The sequence below is a fragment of the Ahaetulla prasina genome, chromosome 2 (assembly GCF_028640845.1).
Source record: "Ahaetulla prasina isolate Xishuangbanna chromosome 2, ASM2864084v1, whole genome shotgun sequence".
NCBI lineage: Eukaryota > Metazoa > Chordata > Lepidosauria > Squamata > Colubridae > Ahaetulla > Ahaetulla prasina.
Window position 1 is genome coordinate 4,545,205 of NC_080540.1, and position 26,453 is coordinate 4,571,657.

A 26,453-nucleotide genomic window follows, 5' to 3' on the forward strand; every position below is an offset into this window, starting at 1 on the left:
CGCGGGTCAATCCAAGCTTGATTATTATTATCAGCTGGGTCTGAAGGCGTAGCCTGGGGAAGGGAGGAATCGGGATGACGGCCTCATTACATCCTCCGACTGGTCTGGTTCTGGCTCCTGGAGACGAGCCAAAGGAAACGGTGCTCCCGAGGTAAGCCTTACCCGCCCTTCCCTCTCACTCTCGGAGTCACTGTCGGGCATGGGGCCAGGTTCGGGGGCTGGAGTCACAACACCCTTCCAGTTTGAGGATCAGGTTCACTTATGAATAAATATTAGAGGATTTTGTAAGTTTTGAATTAACTTCAGCCAAAATTATTCATTTTGCCTTTGCCTGCTTGAAGTAACATCTCTTTAGCACCTCTAAAGGAGCAGTGACCTTACTTCCCATAAGATGATCCACAAAGGAGAAAAACCACATAAATGCATGGAATGCGGAAAGGGCTTTGATCAGAATGGTAATCTATCTTCTCATAAAAGATTCCACGCTGGGGAGAAACTATATAGCAACAGCAATTCCACTTAAACTTATATACCACTCCACAGCACTCTCTGAGCGGTTTACAAAGTCAGCATATTGTCCCCAGGAATCTGGGTCCTCATTTTATTGACCTCAGAAGGATGAAAGGATGAATTAACAGTGAGCTGGTCGGGATCAAATTCTTAGCTTGGGTAATTAGCCTGTAACACTGGATTCTAACCACTGACCTACCATGTCCCTATATATTTTTATGTGTACGCATATTGTGCTTTTCTGATCCAAATGAGACAAGGTTGAATCCAACAAAATGAAATTTAATGTAGAGAAAAGTAAGATTTTACACATGGGCAGGAAAAAGAGATTACAAACCTGGCTCAAAAACAGTAACTTTGAGAGGGACCTTGGAGTCCTAATGGATGATTACTTAAACATGGGTTAGCTGTGTGCAACTGCAGTCAAAAAAGCTAATACAATCCTTGGTTGTATAAATGGGCATAGAATCAAAATCATGTGAAGTATTAGTACCGCTTTATAAAGCCTTAGTAAGTCCACACTTGGAATACTGCATCCAGTTTTGCTCATTACATTTCAAAAAATATGTTTAGACTTTGGAAAAAAGTGCAAAGAAGAGCAGCTAAGATGATTAAAGGCCTGAAGATTAAAACATATGAAGAAGGATTTGGGTTTGGCTATTCTAGAGAAAAGAAGGATTAGGAATGACATGATAGCAGAATTCCAGTATTTGAGAGGCTGCCACAAAGAGGAGGGGGTCAATATATTTTCCAAAGCACCAGAGGACACAAGAAACAATGAATGTAAACTAATCAAGGAGAAAAGAAACCTGGAATTAACAAGAATCTTTCTTACATTGGAGACAATTAACCAATGGAACAGCTCTCCTTCAGATATTATGGATGCTTCATCACTGGATGTTTTTAAGAAGAGACTGGATAGTCACGTATCTGAAATGGTATAGGATCTCCTGCTTGAGCAGGGGGCTGGACTAAAACAGCTCCAAGTTCCTTTCCAGCTCTATTCTGATTCTGAATCCACAATCTTTCTTGTGCTTGTTTGCTAAGTAGAAGGTTTTAAAGCAAGCATTAGCATCAATGGAGATTGTTAGCATTTGGCCTTAAAGTGATGTGTAGCTACCAATATTTCAGTGGTGGAGATTCCCCAATCATTTCAAGAAACTTCCTCTGATGGATATATCCACTAGATCAGAGTTGCAGACATAAAAGCTTTAGTCCTGAATCCCTTACTATTGTTTCAGCTTTTCTTACTTTGTTTAATGTTGTTGAAATTTGCCTTTCCACTCTGCTTCACATTATGTAATGCAAGTAATAAATGAGAAAGAAAACCATAAGGAGAACGGGGTTATAGTGAGGCTGAATTAGAAAATGCATCTCATGAGCTCTTTGTCCTAATTTTGTGGTGATCTTTCCTTGCCTTCCCGCATGTTTCCCATCTGTGAATTCCCACAATCTTATCAATATCTTTTTAAAGTTTTTCAAACAGTAATGCCGGCCATGGAACTGGAATCGCCCAGGTGCAGGAACCAACACTGTCCGTGGCCCTGGTGTGCTGCTTGCTTACATGCGCCAGCCTTACTGTTTGAAGGCTAAACGAAGCCTTCAACTGAGTGAGGAAGCACTGCAGGGTCAGGCCCTTCACACCCGCATCCAGCCCAGTGGATTTTGCTGTGTTGGGGCAGAAATAAGACCCTATCCCGCTGCAGCTTGAGGGGGGAGGACGAGGAGGAGAAACACGACGCTTTGTGCTGGCTGGCCAGGCAGGGAGTAGGTCAGGCGGTGCTGTGTTGCAGACCCTGCTGCTGCTTGAGTGGGGAGGACTTCCATCCACCCATCTTCATCATAGTTTAGCTTTATATTCCTTTTTCACGATCTTCACTTCTTAAGTTTTGTAATTCCGCCTTTCCTCCAGTCAGAGATGAAATACCATTTCCCCTCTTCATTTCTCAATTAAGGAGCCTTGTTATGAGGCAAAATTTCTGGAATCTCCATCGGTTTCAGCTTTTCCTGCATTGTGGAACTGGTTTTTCTTTTTCTTCACAGTCTTCTGCGGGCACAAGAGTCAGGCACCTGGGGGGTTCCTCAGAAGAGGCTGGAGGGGTCTGTGCCCTTTCTGCTTCCCTCCTTCACTGTGAGGCTAAGGGAATGATTTCACATGGGCAGCTGTATTGAATTAAAGAAATAAAAAACAATCATTTTCCTCATTGTGGCTTTCCTGCCTGTGTCCATCTTTCTCCCCTTCAGGCTGCAGTTCTCAACAACCACAAGACACGAGCTATGTTTCCCAGAGATTCTCCTGGTCCTCCTCTTCTGACCTTCAGCTGTTTCTGACAGGATTTGGCTCCTTTTGAGGCCTTCTCCAATCTCTGCTTAGCCTTCAGGGTGGCTGTTCTAGAGGGAGGCGAGTTCAAATCCTAAAGAGATTTTCTCTATCTCCGCAGCCGGTTCCTCGACAGGAAGGAGAGGAAGATGGAGAAATTGCTTCCTCTGGAGCCTACAAGGCTTTCCTTGGGCAGGGAGGCATTGAGAGGGGCCTTTCCTCCTACTCCCATGCCCATCATCCCTGCCCTTTCCTCAGATGCGCTCCTCTTTCCCGCGCTTTGCAGGGAAGCCTGTAAAGTTACCCAAAATCCGTTGGGGGGCGCCTTCTACCAAGAGAAGGGCACTCCAGGAGATTCCCCCATTGGGCCACTGGAGGGCGAAAGACACGCCTGCCTTTCCAGAGGAGGCTGCGAAGGAAATGACATCACAAAGCCTTGCCGCTCTAGGGCGCTGCACTCGCTCTCCTTAACCCGTGGGGCTCCGCAGGAGGCGGAGAGGCTGCGGGAGAGTCTGGCGGGGGAAAAACCAGATGTTCCCCATAGTGTAAGCCGCCCTGAGTCTTCGGAGAAGGGCGGGATATAAATGCAAAAAAAAAAGATGTGAGGGGGGGAGCTCTTCCCGTGAAAATGAAGGCGGAGGAGGGAGAGACCCGTGCCGGGCCCTCCTCCGGCTTCAACCCTGGGTCCCATGTTCCCCAGCCGCCCTCTCCATGCACCGGGAAGCGGGGATGTCTGGAAGGCGGCGGGGATCTGAGGAAGAGCCCGAGTGGGGGGGAGGGGAAGGTCAGTCATGCGGAGGCCCAGCAGGAGAGGAGAGAAGCCGGGCAAGGAGGAGGCGGGATTCGCACCAGGCTCCCCGTCTCCGGAGGTGAAGACAAGCAGGGCGGCCTCTCCAGCCGCCTCCTTCCTTCGCCCTTACGGGGAATCCTGTAACGTTACGCAAAATCCAGCAGGGGCATCTTAAAAGGGGCCCTTGGCCAGGCCCTCCTTTGTGACGCTGCACAGGCTCAGCACACAAGATGCAAAGCAGACTCCTGAGGCAGGAACGGTTCAGAGACGTCGTTAAGTCTGAGGTAAAATTTACCTCAGAAGACGGTGGTGAAATCAGCGGGAGAGAAAAGGGAATCCTTGGAAAGTGAATAGCAAGGAAACCTTTCTGAGGTGGGAAAAAAGCGCCTCCAATCAAATCTCCGCCCCCACAATCCTATTGGCTGTTGTTTGGGGACGCCCCATTTATTTTGTGCTTCCCTCCGAGTCTTTCCCGCCCTTAGAGTGGATCCTGTAATTTTAGGCAAAATCCTCCAGGGGGCCAAGAGAAAGTAACGTCAGGCGCTTCCCCATTGGACCGCTGGAGGGCGAAGGTCACCGGTTGGCTTTGAAGGGAGTGACGTCGCAGAGCAGTTGCCGCTCTGGGACGCCGCACTCGCTTTTCTTAACCGCTGGAGCTCCGCAGGAGACGAAGAGGCTGCGGGTGGGAAAGATTCACACTTCTCCAAGGCGCGGGGGTGGGGGCTCTTCCCGTGCAAAGGGAGGCGGAGGAGGGAGAGACCCGCGACCGGCTCTCCTGCGGGTTCAATCCGGGCAGAATAACCTGCTGTGGTCTGCCCTGCAAAAACAGAAACCATCCTATTAATGAAAAGCGATTGGAGATCCAGAAGATTCCTGGTACCCATTTGGTGTTGCCTTGCAGACCAGAGACAGAATGGAGAAACCACTTTTAGCAAGTGAAGCCACTCCAAAAGGCCCTTGTGCTCTTCGGCCTGAGAGCTGTGGCGAGGTCCGGGCAAGAGCTGGGCAGAAGATCCTGGAGGAGGAAACCATCCTCCCTTCGGAAGCTCAGCCTTGCAACTTCAGGAGCCTCCAATACCAGGAGGCTGAGGGTCCCCGAGAACTTTGCAGCCGACTCCACAACTTTTGTAGGCGATGGCTGAGACCAGAAAAGCACACCAAAGCCCAGATGCTGGACCTGGTGGTTCTGGAGCAGCTCCTGGCCATCCTGCCCCCAGAGATGGAGAGCTGGGTGCAGGAGTGTGGAGCAGAGACCAGCTCCCAGGCGGTGGCTCTGGCGGAAGGCTTCCTCCTGAGCCAGGCAGAGGACCAGAAGGAGCGGGTCCAGTCTGAGGTGAGAGACCTTTGTCTCTGGAGTCTAGAAGGGCTTTGAAGGGAATAAAGAGTTTGAATTCTTCACCCCCTCCCTTCCAGACTCCTCTGGCATTCGTACTACATGGAGGTGTTTCACTAATTCTTGTAGGACATTGTTCCATTCATTTCCCTCTCAGCTCCTTGATGGATATTGGGCGCTTTGAGGGTGTGTTCTGCGAACCAGAATCCACTTCATGTTGGGTGATGCCCATAAATTCTTCTTTTCCCTTTCCTCCTATTTCAAGTCCTTCACTGTGGAGATTAGAGATCCTGAAGGAAGGAGGAATCCATCAAATCCCCCTGAGGATCTGTTTTTCAGGAGGCTACTTCAGGAAGAGTCAAGTCAGGACACCTTGGAAGGTAATCGAAGGTCCTTCAATTCCCCAGAGAGATCCCAGCTACCTTACCTTGTCTATGTCTTCTCTTATGTAGAATATGTCCTTCTGTTTTGTTATTAATCATGAATGTCTTCCTCACAGAGAAACATAGAATGAAGTTTTCTGGTTTTTCTGCTGGAGCTGAAACCGTGGTTGAACCTCCTAATCAAGTAAAGGTAAGCTAGATTCGTGTTGTCTCTTGCCTTCAGTCAAGTTGGTTACAGTTCATTCCATTCATCTATCTCCCCCCTCCCCTTGTTTGAGTTGTGTTATTTTCATGTTTCTGAGCAATGTGGGAAAGAGACTAGGATGTTCAAGTTGATCTCAGCAGGTTTGTTTCCTCTGAAGACTCTTGTTGGGACACAATGGTTTGTCGTTTCTAACTTCAGACTCTGTTTAGGAAATGCTTTTTAAAGACCACTAGTTAAGTTGCTGTGCTGGGTACTCTTCCTACTATTAATTTACCAGAAGTAAACTTCTTATTCTTTGACCTGGAATTGTACAAGCCTAATCAAAAATAACTAAATGGCCACATTGTAGTATTGCAATTTTTTAAAAACCTTGTTTGTAACCAGTGATTCAAAAATAAGTCCATCAGATTAAAAGATAAGGCAGATTATTAAAATCCAATGACAGTGGCCAGATGGAAAAGTCTCTTAAGTAAAAAAAATGGTTTTAAAGGAGCATATAATCAAGGCAGTTTTGGCCTGCAAAGAAATTTCTGATCGTCTGATTTGTGCCAGGATTTGGGCACCAAACAATCCAGCTCTTGAAAGGCTGAAGAATGTCCTTCCTGGGGAATTGTCTCTTCATCTGTCTTCTCCCGTCTCCCTTAAACCTTGGATTCATATCAAGCACAGCCATTTAAGTTAGCAAGTAGCTTTGCTTTGGGAATTTTTGAACAATGGAACAAACCATGCAAATCCCCCTTGGCCTTTTCTGTTTTTCCTTGTTCAGGAGGGCCTTGTGACCTTCGAGGAGGTGGCTGTGCATTTCTCTGAGGAACAGTTGTCTCAGCTGGATCCTGATCAAAAAACACTCTATTGGGAAGTCATGCTGGAAAATCAAAGGAACGTGGCCTCTTTGGGTAAGAGTTTGCTACTCTCCAAGATAGTGTTTGGGAAGACATTCTGTAGGTAGATGCCATCAGTTACTTCTTATTTAAAAAAGTCTCCAACCAGATGTCATCTCCTCAGATAGAGAAGGAAAACATCTGGTCTTCTCCTGCTCCAAGACTTGGCTCTAGAAAAAGAGATGGAGTCAGATTGATGTGATAATAACATATTAAGAGAAACCAAATCAGAATGACCAGAGTATTGAATAAAATAATAAAATTTTATTTCCCTTTATTTTATGTTTGTATGTTATTTTATACTTTTATTTTATGTTTTATGTATTTCGGTGGGTTTGAGTAGCCAACTTGCAGTTCTAAATCAATAGCGCACTATCAGTTATAACATGTTCGTAGCCCATCGAAGTGATGGGTTAGCTATGAAAAGTCATAGAGTTGTAATTTGGCATGTATTGCCTGGCTTCTAGAGTACCGAAAGTTGTTGGTCATGTTTAGAAGAGCCGAACCAACTGGAAAGAAAGGATTTTAAGAAACGGGAGAAGATGGAAATCCAGGCCGGTGTTTCAATTTTTTGAGAAGGCGAACTTTATGACTTATATCTCTCGATAAAGAGGTTGGTTGTTGATCATGTCTCATGGAACATAAGACATGGTTGACTTGAGAGATGTTGCTTCTGAAGGCAGATGCTCTGTGTCTGGCTACCCATCCAGCAATCTTCCAGAAAACCAAGCATAGTGATTCTAGTGGAGCTTTCTTATTTGTTGACTGAGGTGGTAGCTGGCAGTGTGGTGAGGTTTATGGGTGGCTGATATGACCCATGCAGTCACACTTGGGCCGAAATGAAATCCAAAATCCCTTCAGTGTCTAGGAAGACACACCAGTTATTGTTTGGCCTCCTTTGCCATTTTATGCTGCTATAAGGAGTCAAATAACTTTGATGGTGGTTTTCACTTAATGTGGTGGATATTAGGAGATTGTTGTTTCATGTCAATATGACTTGGTGGTTAGCCCCCTCCTTTCTGTGAAACCCCTCAAGTATTGGAACACTGCTATCATGTTTCCCCTGGTCCTTCTCTTCACTAGACTACCCATGCCCAGTTCCTATAACTGTTCTTCATATGTTTTAGCCTCTAGTCCCTTAATCATCTTTGTTGCTCTTCTCTGCACACTTTCTAGACTGAGTCTCAACATCTTTTTTATAGCGTGAGGACCAAAACTGGAAGCAATATTCTAGGTGTGGTCTTACTAAGGCTTTATAGAGTGGTATTAGTACCTCATGTGATCTTGATTGAATCCCTCTGTTAATGCAGCTTAGGATTGCATTGGCTTTTTTGGCTGTCACTGCACACTGTTGGCTCATATATGATATTTATGATTTGAAAATCTCTCTCTCTTGGTTATGTGCCCACTAGAAACTTGTTTCTCACTCTTTCCCATGAAGATGGGCAGCTCTGTGGTTATTACTCTTTTTCTTAATGTAGGGGGTAAGGTTGCCTTTGGCTTCCCTACTAGTTGTATTTGTGGTACCCTCGGTGCAGGAGGTCTGCATTTCAGGATACTTGTCATTTGGCTTGTTGATAAAATGTTTTTATAAAGATCTCTTTTAAAGTGTCCACCTTGACTATAGTTGCAGATAGCAGGTCAAAGATGGAGAGGATTGTTTGTGTTTTCAGCAGACTGGCTGGCTAGAAAGTCAGTTTCCATTCTTTAGGTTTATTAGATCAATATTCTCACGCTCCTTCTTTGTTAGCTGTGCGGCTGCAGAACAGATTGTAGCAGTGTTTTCGGAGGAGGAGGGAGGGATCTATGAACTGTTGACTTTCGACCTCTACTTGCAGATCTGCCTCTAAAGCATCATATAAAGCAAATTGTTTATGGAAATTCTCAGTCATCCATGTCATGGTTGTCCCAAAGGTGTTTTTTCAAGAGACAACGGGACTTTCTGTTTTTTCTTTGAAGACGTTTTGCTTCTTATCCAAGAACCTTCTTCAGCTCTGACTGGATGGTCCTTCCATTCCCCACCATCTTAGTTAGAGTTCAAGAAGCTTCTTGGATGAGAAGTGAAACGTCTTCAGAGAAAAACCAGAAAGTCCAGTTGCCTCTTGAAAAAGCATATTTGGGACATATCCAGCAAGGGGAGTTGTGGGAGAAGAGATACAAATAATACCCCCAGGTACAACCTTTCATTTAACATAACATAATATAATAACAGAGTTGGAAGAGACCTTGGAGGTCTTCTAGTCCAACCCGCTGCCCAGGCAGGAAACCCTACATCATCTCAGACAAATGGTTATCCAACATTTTCTTAAAAATTTCCAGTATTGGTGCATTCACAACTTCTGCAGGCAAGTTGTTCCACTTATTGATTGTTCAAACTGTCAGGAAATTTTTCCTTAGTTCTAAGTTGCTTCTCTCCTTGATTAGTTTCCACCCATTGCTTCTTGTTCTACCTCAGGTGCTTTGGAGAATAGTTTGACTCCCTCTTCTTTGTGGCAGCCCCTGAGATATTGGAACACTGCTATCATGTCTCCCCTAGTCTTTCTTTTCATTAAACTAGACATACCGAGTTCCTGCAACCATTCTTCGTATGTTTTAGCTTCCAGTCCCCTAATCATCTTTGTTGCTCTTCTCTGCACTCTTTCTAGAGTCTCAACATCTTTTTTACATTGTGGCGACCAAAATTGAATGCAATATTCCAAGTGTGGCCTTACCAAGGCATTATAAAGTGGTATTAACACTTCACGTGATCTTGATTCTATCCCTCTGTTTATGCAGCCCAGAACTGTGTGGGCTTTTTTGGCAGCTGCTGCACACTGCTGGCTCATATCTAAATGGTTATCCACTAAGACTCCAAGATCCCTCTCACAGTTACTACTATGAGCAAGGTAGCACATATACGGTACCTGTGCATTGTGTTGTTGTTTTTTCGCCTAAATGTAGAACCTTACTTTTTTCACTGTTGAATTTCATTTTGTTAGATAGCGCCCAATGTTCAAGTTTGTCAAGATTCTTCTGTATCTTGAGCCTATCTTCTGGAGTGTTAAAAATTTAGTGAATTTTCACAACACTGAATATATTCAGAAAGGGTATGTACGTTTAGAAAATTCAAAACTGCGACCAAAAACATGCCTCTGTAGCCATGTGACTTGGATTCAATCACTGCTGCAGCGACAACCATTTTTAACTCTGTGACTTGCCTGTGCGGTTCAGGGTTATGACATACAATTTCCTAAAGCCGGCAGGGTTTTTGGTTTTTTTGTCCCTGGTAGCATGGCCAAACAAGACCCGGTGATTTCTGCAGTCGGCGCGAGTTTGTTTTTGTTTTGGTTTTTTGGTGCTGAGTGGAGGCTCTATTGCTGCTGCTGGCGCCTGGAGGACTGGAATACTAGAATTGCTTCTGTAAGTACTGAACTTTAAAATATTCCTTTTTGTTACTTTATAGTACTATACTGTTTGTTTGTAAGCACTTTGCAAACTGCTCTGCTTCCTTTTATGTACCTTTCTTTGCAAACGATTGTGTTTATAACTACAGTACTTTGAAAAGATAAAAAAGTTTGCTTGCATTTGCCTTGATACTGCTTGTAGAAATGCTAGCCAGCGTCTACACAAAGTATTCTATAATGTTGTGTTTCCTTGCTTTTATTTTGGAGATTAGTGTATATTACTGCAGATCAAGGGTGTCAAACTCGATTTCACTGAGGGCCAAATCAGGGTTGACTTTGACTTTGGGGGCTGGGGTGGGCATGGCCAGCTCAACGTCACTCATGTCGGGGTCACCTGTGGTGACCCGAGCGCTCTGCCAGTGAAAACGGGCTCCCGAGCTCCGCTTCCAGCTGCGATGACCTCCTGCAATCCTCTGCCAGCAAAAATGGAGCTCACCACTGGCCTCACAAGCTCTGTTTCTGGCTATGACAGCCTCCTGCAACCCTTTGTCAGGCAAAATAGAGCTTGCAGGGGCTGTACCCAGCCCTCTCCAGCTCTATTTCACTGGCAGAGGCACTGCAGGCTGGTTCTTTGCTGTTTCCAAGGCAGTCCTGTGGGCCTGATCAAAGCACCTCACAGGCCGGATTCGGCCTGCAGGCCTTGAATTTGACACCCCTGCTGTAGATAGTTTGTAGGACTACTACATTTTTTGGGAAACATGGCATTGCTCAATTTCCTATTTTCAAATTGCAAATAACTGCTGACAAAAACCTCCAGAATGAGCTGAAGTTCGCAAAAGGCAATTACAATGAAAAAGAAGAGAAGGGATACATAGAAATTTTTCTGCAAGTATGATGCGCTGCAGTGCTTCTGTAAGATAAGCATCTTATTTGCTGTATGTATTGTACTGTCTTAATCTTGGTGACTGTTGTTGATCTAGGAGACGGGTGTCAAACTCGCGGCAGCACGTTGCCATCACGTGACGGTTTTCCCCTTCACGGAGCTGGGGTGGGAGTGGCCTGCGCATGATGCATCTGACCTGCAGGCTGCCAGTTTGACACCCCTGATCCAGGAGGTTAATTTTATTCTAATTCATTTTATATTTATACTTATTTATTTTGTTTTTATTTAAACAATCTAGTAGTATACAATAAAGTATTGTAACCTGAATTTGTGTCCTGGGATTGCCTGGAGCCTTAAACACATTCCTATCTACTTTCTCTGTATTTTCCACAGCAGTAGAGGAACAACTATAGAACTGTATACTGTATAGCATTTATTCTTCCCCCACCCAACCACCCACAAATATAATAGCCCTGTATTTGGTCCTGTACTATTGTTAAAAAAGGCAGAAAGCAGATGGGAGCGTGTTGAAGGCTCCCATCGCTCCTTCTCTTTTACAGTATTCTTCTTCTAAAGAGAAAGAAAAGCATAGCGCAAAAGAATTGTTTAAAAAATAACGCACATAAACTCCTCCAGCATGTTTCTTTTTTTCTCCTTGGTGTTGTATTTCTTCTCTAAACTGCTGGTTTTCAAATTTACAAGCCATTTGTTTTTTAAAATCCTTTTCTATGAAGCCTGGCCTTTCCTCCCAAGTGAACTGTATGGGGAACTTCGCCTTCACAGTTCACTCTCTGCCATTGGTTAAGAATCAGATTCATTGTGTGCGTGAAGGAAAAAAAAATAACTTTAAATGGAACAGTTAAGAACAAAGATGGAGCATATAAACCAATGTTTAATGACAGTATCATAAATAAAAGACTTTCAAATACTGGACAGTATGTTGCTGCTAGAGTGACCATTCCTTTGCTTTTGTCAAGGGAAAGAAATTTTTGATAGAGAAGGAAAACACATTCTTGCGTTACATTACTGCCCTTCCCCACCATAATATTGAACTTTCTGTAAACAGTTCTGAACCAGTCTCTCTCTATATATATATATCTGTTTACAGGGCAAGATAATGTACTTTTCCATCAACTCTTTCTTTGGCTAGAAATGTCTTCCCAAGAAGAGAGACCAGGCTCTACTTCAGCTCAACACGGAGGCAAGAAACAAAGGAAGAGAATCAATTTGGACTTGAAAATGAAAATCATTAAAGCCCATGAGGAGGGGAAGAAGGTAAAAACCATAGGAGAAGAAGAAGGATTGGCCTGTTCCACCGTATGCACGATCCTTAAGGATAAAGAAAAGATAAAAGAGGCGATTAAATCTGCTCCAAGAACAGATGCCGTAATCACGAGAAATAGGACAGGCCTCCTATCAAAAACAGAACAGCTCCTTGTGCTTTGGATCAATGATCAGATCCAAAAAAGAATTCCCATCAGTCTTCATCGGATTCAGGCAAAGGCACGCAGCGTTTTTGAAACGCTAAAGCAAGGAGCAGGGGAGGAGTGTCGTGAGACATTTGGAGCCAGCCGGGGCTGGTTTGTGAGATTTCAGAAACGATATAATTACTATAACATACGAACCACAGGGGAAGCTGTGAGTACTGATGAAGAAGCTGCCCAACACTTTCCAGACAAACTGGATGAAATTGTAGTAGAGGGCAACTATTCACCACAGCAGATTTTCAACGTGGATGAAACTGGGCTGTATTGGAAGAAAATGCCAGAGCAGACTAACATCCGTAGAGAGGCCAAAACAGTGCCTGGATCTAAAGCATCGAAGGACAAAATAACTTTGTTGTTGGGCGGAAATGTCTCTGGGTTCAAGCTGAAGCCATTGCTGATCCATAGATCAGAGAATCCTCTTGCCTTCAGAAACATAAATAAGCATGCTCTCCCAGTATATTACAGATCCAATAAGAAGGCGTGGGTGACACAAGTAATCTTTGAGGATTGGTTTATGACCTGCTTTGTACCCCAAGTAAGGACCTACTGCTTAGAGAACAACATTCCTTTCAGAGTACTCCTACTTCTGGATGATGCCCCTGGACATCCCCCACATCTTGGCAATCTCCACCCTCATGTGAAAGTAGTCTATCTCCCCAAAAACACGACCCCTCTCCTACAACCTATGGATCAGGGCGCGATTGCAACTTTTAAGGCACACTACTTAAGGGCTACATTGGCCAAAGCCACTGCTGCAATGGAAAAAGAGGAAATAACATTGCGCGACTTTTGGAAACGTTACAATATCCTTCACTGCGTCCAAAACATTGGAGCAGCCTGGCAGGATGTCACTACAGAATGCATGCAAGAGATTTGGAAGAAATGTTTAAAACGTTTCGCTGTAATGGTAGAAAATTGGGAAGGTTTTGACCAAAAGGAAAGTTTACAAGTCATCAGTCAGGACATTGTAACATTGGCCAAATCCCTTGATTTAGATATTGATGCTCGGGATGTGGAAGATTTGATTGCATACACTGAGGGGGAGCTTGCTAATGAAGAATTAATACAACTACAAAATCAGTTAGAAGGACAAGGGGAGGTGGAGGCAGGAGAAGATGAAGAGGAGGAGGAGGAACCAGAAGATGGAAGAGGAGGAGGAGTTAGTGTTCCTAAAATGTTAACATTAAAAGAACTGGCAGAGTTTTTCTCCAAAATGAACCATGTGTTATCTTTTTTGAGTGACATTGATCCCAAAGAAGAACGTGTGGGTAGAATCCAAAGAGAAATCAATAACATTTTGAAATGTTACCGAGAAATATATGAAGCTAAACAAAAGCAACAACAACAGTGCAAACAACTCTTGTAGGGTTCCTCCAGAAAACCACAGCACTTTCATCCCCATCTACCTCAACAATCCTGGATGAGCCTCGGCCCTTAACCAGCTGTTCTACCCTTTTCAGACCTAGCAAAGAGGACTAATTTTGATTTTTCACTGCACTAATGCTTTCACTTTTACTATTTCAATATTTTGTACTTTATTTTTCATTTATTGAAGACTATGTATTTATGTACTAATTATTGTTATTAAAATATTTTATACATACAGTAATGTTAATAATGTTCATTTCTTTGAAGAGAAACAGAGGGGAGAAGTGTGTAAGGTGCAGGTAATTTGGTTTAAAGGAGGGAGAAGGTTCAGGTACAAGTAGTCCTCAACTTACAACCACAACTGAGCCCCAAATTCAGGGGTGAAATCTACTTACCTTCCTTACCAGTTTGGAAGTGCATGCGCTGCCTGCGTGCAACATATGCACCCGCAGACCTTCTGCACATGCGTAAAAACCACGTTATTTCCTGGTTAAAACCAGGAAGTAATGATGCCCCGGGCGGGTGGGCTGAGCTTTGCGCTGCCATTGCTACCAGATTGCCGAACTACCTAATTGCACAATCTGGTCTGATCCGGGAGCATTTCACCTCTGCCCAAATTTCTGTTGTTAAATGAAAAATTCGTTAAATGAGTTTTGCCCCATTTTACAAAGGGGCAACTTTCTTGTCACAGTTGTTACGTGAATCACTGCAGTTGATAAGTTAGTAACCCGGTTGTTAAGTGAATCTGTCTTCCCCATTGACTTTGCTTGTCAAAAGGTCACAAAAGGGGATCACCTGACTCCAGGACACTGCACCAGTCATAAATATGAACCAGTTGCCAAGTGTCTGAATTTTGATCATGGGGATGCTGCAAAAGTCGTAACTGTGAAAAATGGTGATAAGTCACATTTTCATTGTCGTAACTGAACAGTCACTAAATGAACTGTTGTAAGTGGAGGACTACCCGTACTTACAGGGGTTACCTGTCTGCTCACTTGTTGTGGTTAGTTGCGAAATCGTGTCCGACTCATCACGACCCCATGGACAACGTTCCTCCAGACCTTCCTATCCTCTACCATCCTCTGGAGTCCATTTAAGCTCATGCCTACTGCTTCAGTGACTCCATCCAGCCACCTCATTCAGTCTGCTCATTAGGTAACTCTCAACTTTCAATTGTTTCGTGGGCTTGGAACTGCCTTGTGTTGCTGATTGTACACAACATGTGTTGCTTTATCTTCCCGTGTTCTCAATTCTTTCCCAGCTCTTTTTGAATATGGGGTCGCCAATAAAACAGCGAGGGGAGGGAGATATTTAAAACAAAGGATTAAAAGTACAGTGATGAAAATAAAAGTCCTTCAAATGCTGCCTTTTTGCCATCTTGGCTACATACACACACCATTTCATAGGTGCCGGGTTATCTACGGGACCGCCTACTGCTACCGAATACCTCTCACCGACCCGTGCGCTCTCATAGAGAGGGACTCCTCAGGGTGCCGTCAGCGAGGCAATGTCGTCTGGCGACGCCCAGGGGAAGGGCCTTCTCTGTGGGGGCTCCCACCCTCTGGAACGAACTGCCCCCAGGACTTCGTCAGCTTCCGGACCTTCGGACCTTCCGCCGCGAGCTTAAAACATACTTATTTAATTGCGCAGGACTGAGCTAGATTTTAATTTACGGGTTTTAAATTGGGTTTTATTCTTATATTTTTAATTATTAGGCTTTTAGAATAAGTTTTTTAATTGTTTTTAGACTGTATTTATCTGTTTTTTAAATGCCTGTAAACCGCCCTGAGTCCTTTGGGAGATAGGGCGGTATATAAATATGAATAATAAAATAAATAAATAAAATAATTTCAGCCTTCTCCAGCAAGCCTGCAATTTTCAAAAGAAGCTCCTTCAATTCTGTCAGCAATAAATTGACTTCCAATCTGCCCAATTGCAAATCTGACTTTTAGTTGCTATTACCTGTAGCTGAGTATCACCCACAGGTTGATTTATGACTGTTGTTAAATCATCAAACCTTTCAGCTAAATTTTCATTCAGAGGTTGTAAGTTGAAAAGCATTTTTTTTCTAGAAGATTCCAAGAAGGCTTTGCCATTAAGTTGATCTGGCTTTATTATTGCTGTTTCTAATTTCTAATCCAGATTTCCTTTATAGCAAGGCTTTGACAACAACTTTGGTAATTCCTGTCAATGACGAAAGATGTCGTATAACAAAATGGCTGAAAGAAAAAAATATTTCCCATGATAGAGAGTATATAGAAAAGGGAAAATTCCCATCTATTTAGAGAGAGGAAGAAAAAAGACCAAAAGTATATAGAATAGAATAGAATAGAATAGAATAGAATTTTATTGGCCAAGTGTGATTGGACACACAAGGAATTTGTCTTGGTGCATATGCTCTCAGTGTACATAAAAGAAAAGATACGTTCATCAAGGTACAACATTTACAACACAATTGATGATCAATATATCAATATAAATCATAAGGATTGCCAGCAACAAGTTATAGTCATACAGTCATAAGTGGAAAGAGATTGGCGTTGGGAACTATGAAACGATTAATAGTAGTGCAGATTCAGTAAATAGTCTGACAGTGTTGAGGGAATTATTTGTTTAGCAGAGTGATGGCCTGCTAAACAAAAGAAAAATAAAACAACAAAGTTCTTTTAAAAGCTAGTAAAATACTGTTTCCCTGAAAATAAGACCTGTCCTGAAAATAAGCCTTAGTATGTTTTTACGTCTGTGCCTAATATAAGCCCTGCCCCCAAAATAAGCCCTACTTAAGAACCTGTGCAGCTGCCCATTCCATCTGGTTGCTCATGGTACTGCAGCCAGGAAGCGAGGCAAGGAGTAGTGGAGCTGCCCCGCCCCGGCTCCGGCTTACCTCAGGACCCCTGCAGCCAGGCCATCCATGCCCTGACACCTGCCTAGTGACAGTAGCACCAGCAGCCATGTGTTGCAGGTGCCCACATGGCTGCCGGCCCACTTCTACTTGCTCATAGCCACAATGGAGCAGGAGGTGGAGTAGTGCATCAGTGCTGCGGCCGTGAGTCGAGGCAGGTGTTGGGGCATGGGTGGTCTGGCTGCAGGCACCCTGGGGTAAGCTGGTGCAGGATGTGTGGGGCACCCCCCCCCACCTCGCAGCGGCAGCATTGGTGTGCTGTGCAGCCTCCTGCCCAGCCACGAGCAAGCAGAAGAAATGGGTCTCCCATACATGGAAAAAAAAATAAGACCCCCCCCCCAAATAAGCCCTAGTTCTTAATTTGGGGCCCAAAAGAAAATAAGACCCGATCTTATTTTCGAGGAAACAAGTAGAAAATCTTTGTATCACAAATTCACTGTAAATATAAATCAAATCAGGTCACTTTTACTCCCAGGGAGAAAGTCTTTCGGTCAATTTCCATCTGGCAAAAGTGAAAGTGTTTCATAACTTCGAAGTCAAGCAGTAAGAAAAGGTAAAAGGTTTACAGTCTAGCAATGGGTTATAAGGTAAATGAGTGTTTTATCAGACAATTAATTAAAGACATAAGTCAAAAGGGGAAAAATTCACGGGTTGTCTTGGGTGACTCCTAGTTGCTCCCATTCAAATGTGGGGAGTGTGCCACCAAAGAATCAGCTTTGGCAGCAAAGTTAACTGTTTGTAGGCAAGGGAAAAAAAATCATCCTGCCATTTGGCATGCCATTTTCTGGAGTATTGTCACTGATTTCAACTTTTTGGACCGAAGTGCTTTCCTATCTATCTTAGGAATGATTGCCGTTTCTTCAGCCTCTTGGGTTAGTGATTTCCTTTTCATTTTTATCCTGAGCTTTGGGGCTAAATCAGTGACAGTGAACCAGGGGTGAAATGTGATCGTGGCTGGTAGTTCGGCGATCCGGTAGCGATGGCGGAGCAAAGCTTCGCCCACTCACCCAGGTGCCATTACTTCCTGGTTTTAACCAGGAAGTAATGTGTTTTTTACCTTCTGCGCATGCGCAGAAGGTCCATGCGTGCATGTGATGCGCACACAGGGGAGCAAATCGAGCACGCATGCAATGCCTGCACTTCCAAAACAGTAAGGAAGGTAAGTAGATTTCACCCCTGCAGTGAACTTATGACACACACGTGAAAGATGACATTCCATGAAGTTTGGAGTACACACCAGCTTTCACCAAAGCCTAACCTGAACTATTTTCAAAAGCACACCCAATTCTTACATGTTTTTTGAAAGATAAGAAGAATGAGCAGGGCTCTCATGTACTATTTGAAGGTCGTGTGAAAGAGCCATATTCTCATGTGGCCTTTGGAGCCTCCAAAAATTGTGCGAGAACAGGACTTCCTTTCATGCAGTTTTGGAGGCTGCAGAAGCGATGGAAGAGCGTTCTCTGAATCCAGTTCAAGAACGAAGGCCTTGGAGTATGACTCAAAATGGTCTTGGACAGTCCACACAGAACAAGTGTCAATAAATAGTGAATGCTACCTGAAAATAAAACAAGGTGCAGCAGACCCCGGGGAGCCCTGGGCTGTGCAGCAATCACTGTGCGTTTGAGGGGAAGCATCAGAGCTAGGGGTGAAGTTGAAGCATGAGCATCTACTTCAAGCTCACTTTTGTACTGCTGCTGAGTACCACTGTTTAGGGTGGCCTAGATGGAGAAGAGATAAAAGTATTTCTCTTTTGATGGCGGGGTGGAAGGGAATGTATGTTAGCACCAGTAGTCTCAGGTTAGGCCTTTTGGACATACCAAATCAGAGGTGGGTTTCAGCGGGTTCTGTCCAGTTCTGGAGAACCGGTAGCAGAAATTTTGAGTAGTTCGGAGAACCACTAGTAAAAATTCTGACTGACCCCACCCCATCTATTCTCTGCCTCCCAAGTTCCAGCTGATCGGGAGGAAATGGGGATTTTGCAGTAACCTTCCCCTGGATTGGGGAGGGAATGGACATTTTATAGTATCCTTCCCCTAGAATAGAGTGGGAATCAGTGGTGAAATTCAAATTTTTTTACTACCAGTTCTGTGGGCGTGGCTTGGTGGGTGTGGTGTGGCTTGGTGGGGGTGGCAGGGGAAGGATACTGCAAAATCCCATTCCCTCCCCACTCCTGGGTGAAGGATATTGCAAAATCTCCATTCCCACCCCACTCTGGGGCAACCCAGAGGTGGTAACTGCCGGTTCTTTGAACTGTTCAAAATTTCTGCTACTGGTTCTCCAGAACCTGTCAGAACCTGCTGGATTTCACCCCTGATGGGAATGGAGATTTTACAGTATCTTTCCCCTGCCACACCCACCAAGCCACGCCCAGCAAGCCATGCCACGCCCAGCAAGCCACACTCACAGAATCGGTAGTAAAAAAATTTGAAACCCACCACTGTACCAAACCCATATGTTTCACCACCATTGGGTTAAATGATGTTTTTCCATTGCAACGTTGAAAGATAATAGAAGTAGATGATTTTTTTTCTCTGTGCCTACGTGAATTTGGCAAGAGAAAATAAATAGTAAAGAGAAGGCAGTTTGGATAGAAAAAACAAGGACTTGTTTCAAAATTGTTTTAGCTCGCACAGATCTCTGCTGAAATTAACTGACTCGAATAAATGTTAGGCTATCTCCTAATTACCTCCCTGGATGTTTTGTCTGATTATTGCTTAAGTGAGAGCTAAGTCTGGATGGGATTTGAATACATATTGATAACTGTAGAGAAAGAGATATTTTCTAGATATTTCCAAAGGTTTTATGGCTTATGAATATAGAAGTTATAATTTCTATACCATGTCATGGAAAGCATGCAAACGTGCAATATATTGGAATTTCATAAAAATTAAGATGATTCATATGACTTCCTACAGTTTGATGTTTTTCACTAGCATTTTTCTTTTCCTTTGAAGGTAATAATGCGCAGGAGAATCAAGATTCCTGTGAACTGTTCCAACTGATCAATACTGGAGATGGAATGGAGAAATCAGCAATTCGAAAGGAAGTAGAAAGACATGAAAGAAACCCATTAAAAAACTGGAATCAAGAAAGCTCATCTTCCATTGATGATTTGATGCAAGACTTTCTTGCCCAAGAAGGGGGGAAAAAGAAATATATTAGGAAAAGTGTGAAACTAATCAAAGCTAAATTGCATGTAAATGAACACTATCCAATCCAAAGCAAACAAGATGCTATAAGCAGACACAATGGAAAAAATTGCACTGGGACTTACACTCTTTCTCTTGGAAATAGGTCCCTTATATCTCAAAAAGGGATCCAAATAGAAGAGAAACCTAATGAATGTGTGGATTGTGGGAAAAGATTCAGAACAAGCAGTCAACTTAATTTCCATAAAATGATCCACACAGGACAGGAGCCATTTAAATGCATGAAAAGTGGAAAGGGCTTTAAGTTGAATGGTGATCTTCTTTACCATAAAAAGATACACAAAGGGGAGAAACCACATAAATGCATGGAGTGTGGAAAGACTTTTACTCACAGGAGTAAACTTGTGATCCATAAAAGGATCCATACAGGGGAGAAGCCCTATAAATGCATGGAGTGTGGGAAGGCCTTTATTGAGAAGGGTAAACTTACAGTCCATAAAAGGATCCACACAGGGGAGAAGCCTTATAAATGCATGGAGTGTGGAAAGAACTTTGCTCGGAGCAGTCAACTTACTTCCCATAAAAGGATCCACACAGGAGAGAAACCGTATATGTTAATGGAAGGTGGGAAAGCCTTTCCTTATAGGAGTAAACTTTTGATCCATAAAAGGTTCCACACAGGGGAGAAGTCATATAAATGCATGGAGTGTGGAAAGACCTTTTATACGCAAAGTCAATTTACTAAACATATTAGGAACCACACAGAGAAGCCACAGAATTGCAAGGAGGTTGAAAAGCAGCCCAGTACAAAATGTTCCCTTATTCTCCATGAAATGATCAATATAAGGCAGAAGGCATTTAATTGTGTGCAATGTGGAAAGGGCTTTCGAAGGAATTTTGAACTTACCATCCATAAAAGGATCCACACAGGGGAGAAGCCCTATAAATGCATGGAGTGTGGAAAGACCTTTGCTCAGTCTGGTGGTCTTATTTCCCATAGAAGGATCCACACAGGGGAGAAGCCCTATAAATGCATGGAGTGTGGAAAGGGATTCAGCCAACAGAGCCATCTTACTTCCCATAAATGGATCCACACAGGGGAGAAGCCCTATAAATGCATGGAGTGTGGAAAGAACTTTGCTCAAAACTACAGACTTACATACCATAAAAGGATCCACACAGGAGAGAAACCGTATACATGCATGGAATGTGGGAAGGCCTTTATTTACAGGAGTAAACTTTTGATCCATAAAAGGATCCACACAGGGGAGGAACCACATAAATGCACGGAGTGTGAAAAGACCTTTTCTGATAGGAGTAAACTTGTGATCCATAAAAGGATCCATACCGGGGAGAAGCCCTATAAATGCGTGGAGTGTGGGAAGGCCTTTATTGAGAAGAGTAAACTTACCATCCATAAAAGGATCCATACAGGGGAGAAGCCATATAAATGCATGGAGTGTGGAAAGAACTTTGCACGGAGCAGTCAACTTACTTCCCATAAAAAGATCCACACAGGAGGGAAACCGTATACATGCATGGAATGTGGGATGGCCTTTCCTTACAGGAGTAAACTTTTGATCCATAAAAGGATCCACACAGGGGAGGAACCACATAAATGCATAGAGTGTGGAAAGAACTTTGCTTATAGAAGTGAACTTATTAGACATAATAGGATCCACACAGGGGAGAAGCCCTATAAGTGAATGGAGTGTGGAAAGAACTTTGCTCAGTGTTACCTATTGAAATGAGTCATTGAAACTAGTTGCTGAAGTTCTCACTCAGGTCTGTTATTGAAGATACTTTAATCTGATTGGTTGACCCGCTGACAGACTCCTATAAAAAGGAGCTCTGTAACCAGGCAGTTGTTGTTTGTATGAACTAAATAAAAGAGCTTTGCTCAAATCACTCTGGCCTTGCTTCTATTTTCACCCAGAACTTAACACTGGCAATGAAGGTGGGAATCGAATGGAAATTTAAGGCTGACAAAAAGAGCTGATCATGGACCCACTCAGAGCTAAGCACCGGAGGTGATCTGCCGTTCGCTGCAGCACCATTCATCAACCATAAACGCATCGCCCAATTGCCTGGGCTAACATCGGTCTACCAGAATGGCTGCACTACCACCATTTAGCCACTACAACTTAGCCTCTGAAACACGGGACTCATACATCATTCGCTTTGAGTGTTTCCTCAAAGCCAATGAACTTAACGGAACCTCAGGCAACAGAAAAAGGGCATTGTTTCTAAGCTGCTGCAACCCAGACATTTTTGAAATGGCCAGGGGTCTCCTCGTTCCAGTGGCTGTCCAGACAGTACCATGGGACACACTGCCCAAACCATGCAAATTGCTCACCGACATGCTTTCCAACATTGCAATCAGGCAGAGGGCAAATTGATCAACCAGTACGTTGCTGCCCTTCGAAAAGCAGTATTGTATTGCAAGTTCAGAGACTTACAGCCTCTACTCGCAAAACCATACTTCAACTTCCATATGGCTCTCGACGAGGCACAAGCCGCCAAAACATCAAATCAATCAACAGCTGATCCAGAAATCGATTAGTCCACCCTCATTGCACAAAACAATTGCTGTGCACCATGACAATGTGGATCACGGAGAGTCAAGTGAGGATTATGGGGATGTCTGTTGACTCAAAATCATCAAAGAAACAAGGTACAGCAACGGAGAAGAAACAAAAAGCATGTGTGGGTTGTGGCGGCAACCATCTGAGAGCGGTGTGTAAATTTAAGAACGCCATCTGCGACAAAAAGGAACATTTAGCTAAAGTTTGTCGTGTTAGTCAGCCTACAAGCCAAACGGGTCCCAGAAGAGCACAATACAAACAACAAAATCATGGAAAAGAATGCTTCACTGTCTCCAAAGGCACCTGCTGGGCAGAAACAGATTTTGGGCAAACTAGTCTCGCTTATTCAAAAAAAATCTATGTCAGTGTCGTGATCAAGGGGTCCCCTTGTCACATGGAAGTAGATACTGGGTTGTCCATAACCATTAAAAAGCTGGTACTGAGACTTTCCAATCGAGTGATAGTTCCGTAGAAGCTGTGGCAACCAGTCCTGGAAACCTTGCATGTAGGCCACCCAGGCATCGTAAGAATGAAGGCACTTATCTGCAGTTACGTTTGGTGGCCCAAACTGGACAAAGCCATCGTGGAATAGGTTGCCTCGTACCAACCGTGCCAAGAGTTGAGACCAGCACCCACCTCCACTATAGCATGCGAGTGGGAAATGCCCAAAACACTCTGGTCAAGAGTCCACATCGATTTTGTGGGGCCATTCCAAGACCAGACATTCATGGTGGTCATTGAATCATACTCCAGATGGCTGGAGATGGTACTAATGCCATCAACCATCTCAGACGCCATCATCTACAGAAACTGTTTGCAACCCACGGATTACCAGTGTCAGACAACGGGCCACAGCTCACATCTAACCATTTCGAACTGTTCCATGGCAGGCCATGGCCTCCGTCATGCCTTGGTTGCACCTTCCATCCTGCTAGCAATGGGCAGGCAGAGAGAATGGTGCAGTCAGCAAAAGAGGCGCTGGTACGAATGGGCCCAGGGGACTGGCAGAGAGGAGTATCAAAATACCTGCTAACCCAGTATGTCACACCCAGTGCCACAACTAATCAGAGTCCAGCTGAACTTCTAATGGGTCGCCACCTAAAAACTGATCTGGACCGACTACATCCAGACTATTCTGCTGAGACACCCACTGACTTGACCAGCAAGATCCAGTCATTTGCTATGGGGGACCTTGTATATGCACACAACTATGCAGGGGTGTCCTCTGGATTCCTGCCTGGATTATAGCCATCACTGGACTGTGCTTCTACCGAGTAGAACTGGAGGATGGCTGTGTATGGCACCGCCACATCAACCAACTGCACCTCTGCTTGGCTGCTTGGGCACCTCTGTTGGCTGCCAACTGGAATGGATTCAGCCAGAAACAAACCCAAGCACAGACTCTGAAGCTCTGCCACGAATAGAGAAAGAAACCCAGCAAGAAGATTGCAAAATACAGGTACCTGTCAAACTGGGGGACAGTCAGGGCAAAGTTCCTGTAGAACTGGTTCCCATCACGACCGAGCCTCCAAGGTTGCCGAGGGTGGATCCTGTAACAGCAGCTGCTGCGCCACCTACTCCAAACGACGGACTAACTGAACTGGACAGGTTGGGATGGCTGCCCTGTTGCCTCACCTATCTATGTGACTTCGAATGTTAAAATGCATAAAATTTTAATAGATAATGTTCTGTCTTGGTGGGGAGTGGTGTTTTGTATTGAAATGAGTCATTGAAACTAGTTGCTGAAGTTCTCACTCAGGTCTGCTATTGAAGCAGGAAAATATACTTTAATCTGATTGGTTGACTGGCTATAAAAGGAGCTCTGTCAGCCAGGCAGTTATTGTAGTTCGCATGAACTGAATAAAAAGAGCTTTGCTGAAATCACTCTGGACTCGCTTCCATTCTCACCCAGAACTTAACACTCAGAGCAACAGTCTTACTCCCCATGGAAGGATCCACACTGGGGAGAAACCATATAAATGCATGGAGTGTGGAAAGACCTTTGCTCACAGGAATAAACTTGTGATCCATAAAAGGATCCACACAGGAGAGAAGCCATATAAATGCATGGATTGTGGAAAGAATTTTTCTTGGAGCAGTCATCTTAATTCCCATAAAAGGATCTATACAGGGGAGAGAAGCCATATGAATGCATGGAGTATGGGAAGGCCTTTGTTGAGAAGAGTGAATTTACAATCCATAAACGAATCCACATGGGGAGAAGCCATATAAATGCATGGAGTCATATAAATGCATGGAGTTTTGCTTATAGAGGTCAACTTACTATTTATTTATATTTATTTATTTATTTATTTATTTATTTATTTATTTATTTATTTATTTATTTATTTATTTATTTATTTATTTATTTATTTATTTATTTATTTATTTATTTATTTATTTATTATTTGATTTTTATACTGCCCTTATCCCGAAGGACTCAGGGCGGTGTACAGGCAAAATAAAACAGATAGTACAATATACAATTTAAAATGCAATTAAAAAACTTATTTTAAAATTGGCCTGAAAAGTATACAATGAACTAAAAACCCCATTTAAAATTAGTTAATAAGAATTTAAAATTTAATAAAATTCAATTTAAGCCAGCCCCGCGCGAATAAAAAGATGTGTCTTCAGTTCGCGACGGAATGTCCGAAGGTCAGGTATTTGGCGTAAACCTGGGGGGAAGTTCGTTCCAGAGTGTGGGAGCCCCCACAGAGAAGGACCTTCCCCTGGGGGCCGCCAGCCGACATTGCTTGGCGGACGGCACCCTGAGAAATCCCTCTCTGTGAGAGCGTACGGGTCGGTGGGAGGCATGTGGTAACAGCAGGCGGTCCCGTAAGTACCCAGGCCCTAAGCCATGGAGCGCTTTAAAGGTAGTGACCAGAACCTTAAAGTGCACTTGAAAGGCCACAGGTAGCCAGTGCAGTCTGCGCAGGAGCAGTGTTATATGGGAGCTACGCGGAGCTCCCTCTATCACCCGCGCAGCTGCATTCTGGACTAACTGAAGCCTCCGAGTGCACTTCAAGGGGAGCCCCATGTAGAGAGCATTACAATAATCCAAGCGAGAGGTAACGAGCGCATGAGTGACCGTGCACAAGGCATCCCGATCAAGGAAGGCGCAACTGCGAACCAGGCGAACCTGGTGGAAGGCCCCCTGGAGCGGCCGTCAAATGATCTTCAAGCGACAGCCGTTCATCCAGGAGGACACTTAAGTTGCGCACCCTATCCTTTGGGGCCAATAACCCGCCTCCAGCAGTCAGGCGCGGCTGCAGCTGACTGAATCGGGGTGCCGGCATCCACAGCCACTCCGTCTTGGAGGATTAAGCTTGAGCCTGTTTCTCCCCATCCAGACCCGTCGGCTTCCACGCACCGGGACAGCACTTCAACAGCTTCATTGGGGTGGCCTGGGGTGGAAAAGTACAGCTGGGTGTCATCAGCGTACAGCTGGTATCTCACCCCAAAGCCACTGATGATCTCACCCAACGGCTTCATATAGATGTTGAACAGAAGGGGCGAGAGAATCGACCCCTGCGGCACCCCACAAGTGAGGTCCCTCGCGGTCGACCTCTGCCCCCGTCAACACCGTCTGCGACCGGTCAGAGACATAGGAGGAGAACCACCGATACACGGTGCCTCCCACTCCCAATCCCCCCAACCGGCGCAGCAAGATACCATGGTCGATGGTATCAAAAGCCGCTGAGAGGTCTAATAGGACCAGGGCAGAGGAATAACCCCTGTCCCTGGCCCTCCAGAGATCATCCACCAATGCGACCAAAGCTGTCTCCGTGCTGTACCCGGGTCGGAAGCCGGACTGGAACGGGTCTAGATAGACGGCTTCATCCAGGTATTGGGGTAGCTGTCGCGCAACAGCACTCTCTACAACCTTCGCAACAAAGCGAAGGTTGGAGACTGGACGATAATTACCCAAAATAGTGTGATGCGTGGGGCCATCATTTACCTGAATCAGGTCCAAGGCCATCATGGAAGCCTGGAACTCCCAAGCTGCAGTCGATAGCAAGCCAGCCAATGGCAAGTTGAAATCCCCCATGACTATGAGTCTGGGGGTTTCAACCGCCACAGAGGCAAGTACCTCCAACAGCTCGGGCAGGGCTGTGGTCACGCAGCAAGGAGCCAGGTACGCGATCAACAAGCCCAACTGATTCCTATGGCCCCACCTCACATAGAGGGATTCACAACCGGCAATCTGAGGAACAGTGGCCTCCCTCGGCTCTAGATCTTCCTTAATGACAACCGCCACCCCCCCACCCCTA

The 26,453-nt window shown here is 44.5% G+C and overlaps 1 protein-coding gene across 3 annotated transcripts; it reads left to right on the plus strand.

Moving 5' to 3' along the window:
• Window positions 1–4,279: 4,279 nt before the first annotated feature.
• LOC131192672 (zinc finger protein 595-like) lies at window positions 4,280–24,384 on the plus strand. 3 transcript variants are annotated; one of them, XM_058172042.1, is made up of 5 exons: window positions 4,280–4,953; window positions 5,219–5,333; window positions 5,453–5,526; window positions 6,308–6,437; window positions 19,400–24,384. In XM_058172042.1, exons 1-5 carry the CDS (start codon window positions 4,534–4,536, stop codon window positions 21,298–21,300), a joined length of 2,640 nt encoding a protein of 879 aa, XP_058028025.1. In that variant the 5' UTR covers window positions 4,280–4,533; the 3' UTR covers window positions 21,301–24,384. The 3 variants fall into 3 exon arrangements, with proteins under 3 accessions (XP_058028025.1, XP_058028027.1, XP_058028028.1); XM_058172044.1 differs by lacking the exon at window positions 19,400–24,384 and adding an exon at window positions 11,797–15,107; XM_058172045.1 differs by lacking the exon at window positions 19,400–24,384 and adding an exon at window positions 11,839–15,107.
• Window positions 24,385–26,453: the final 2,069 nt, after the last annotated feature.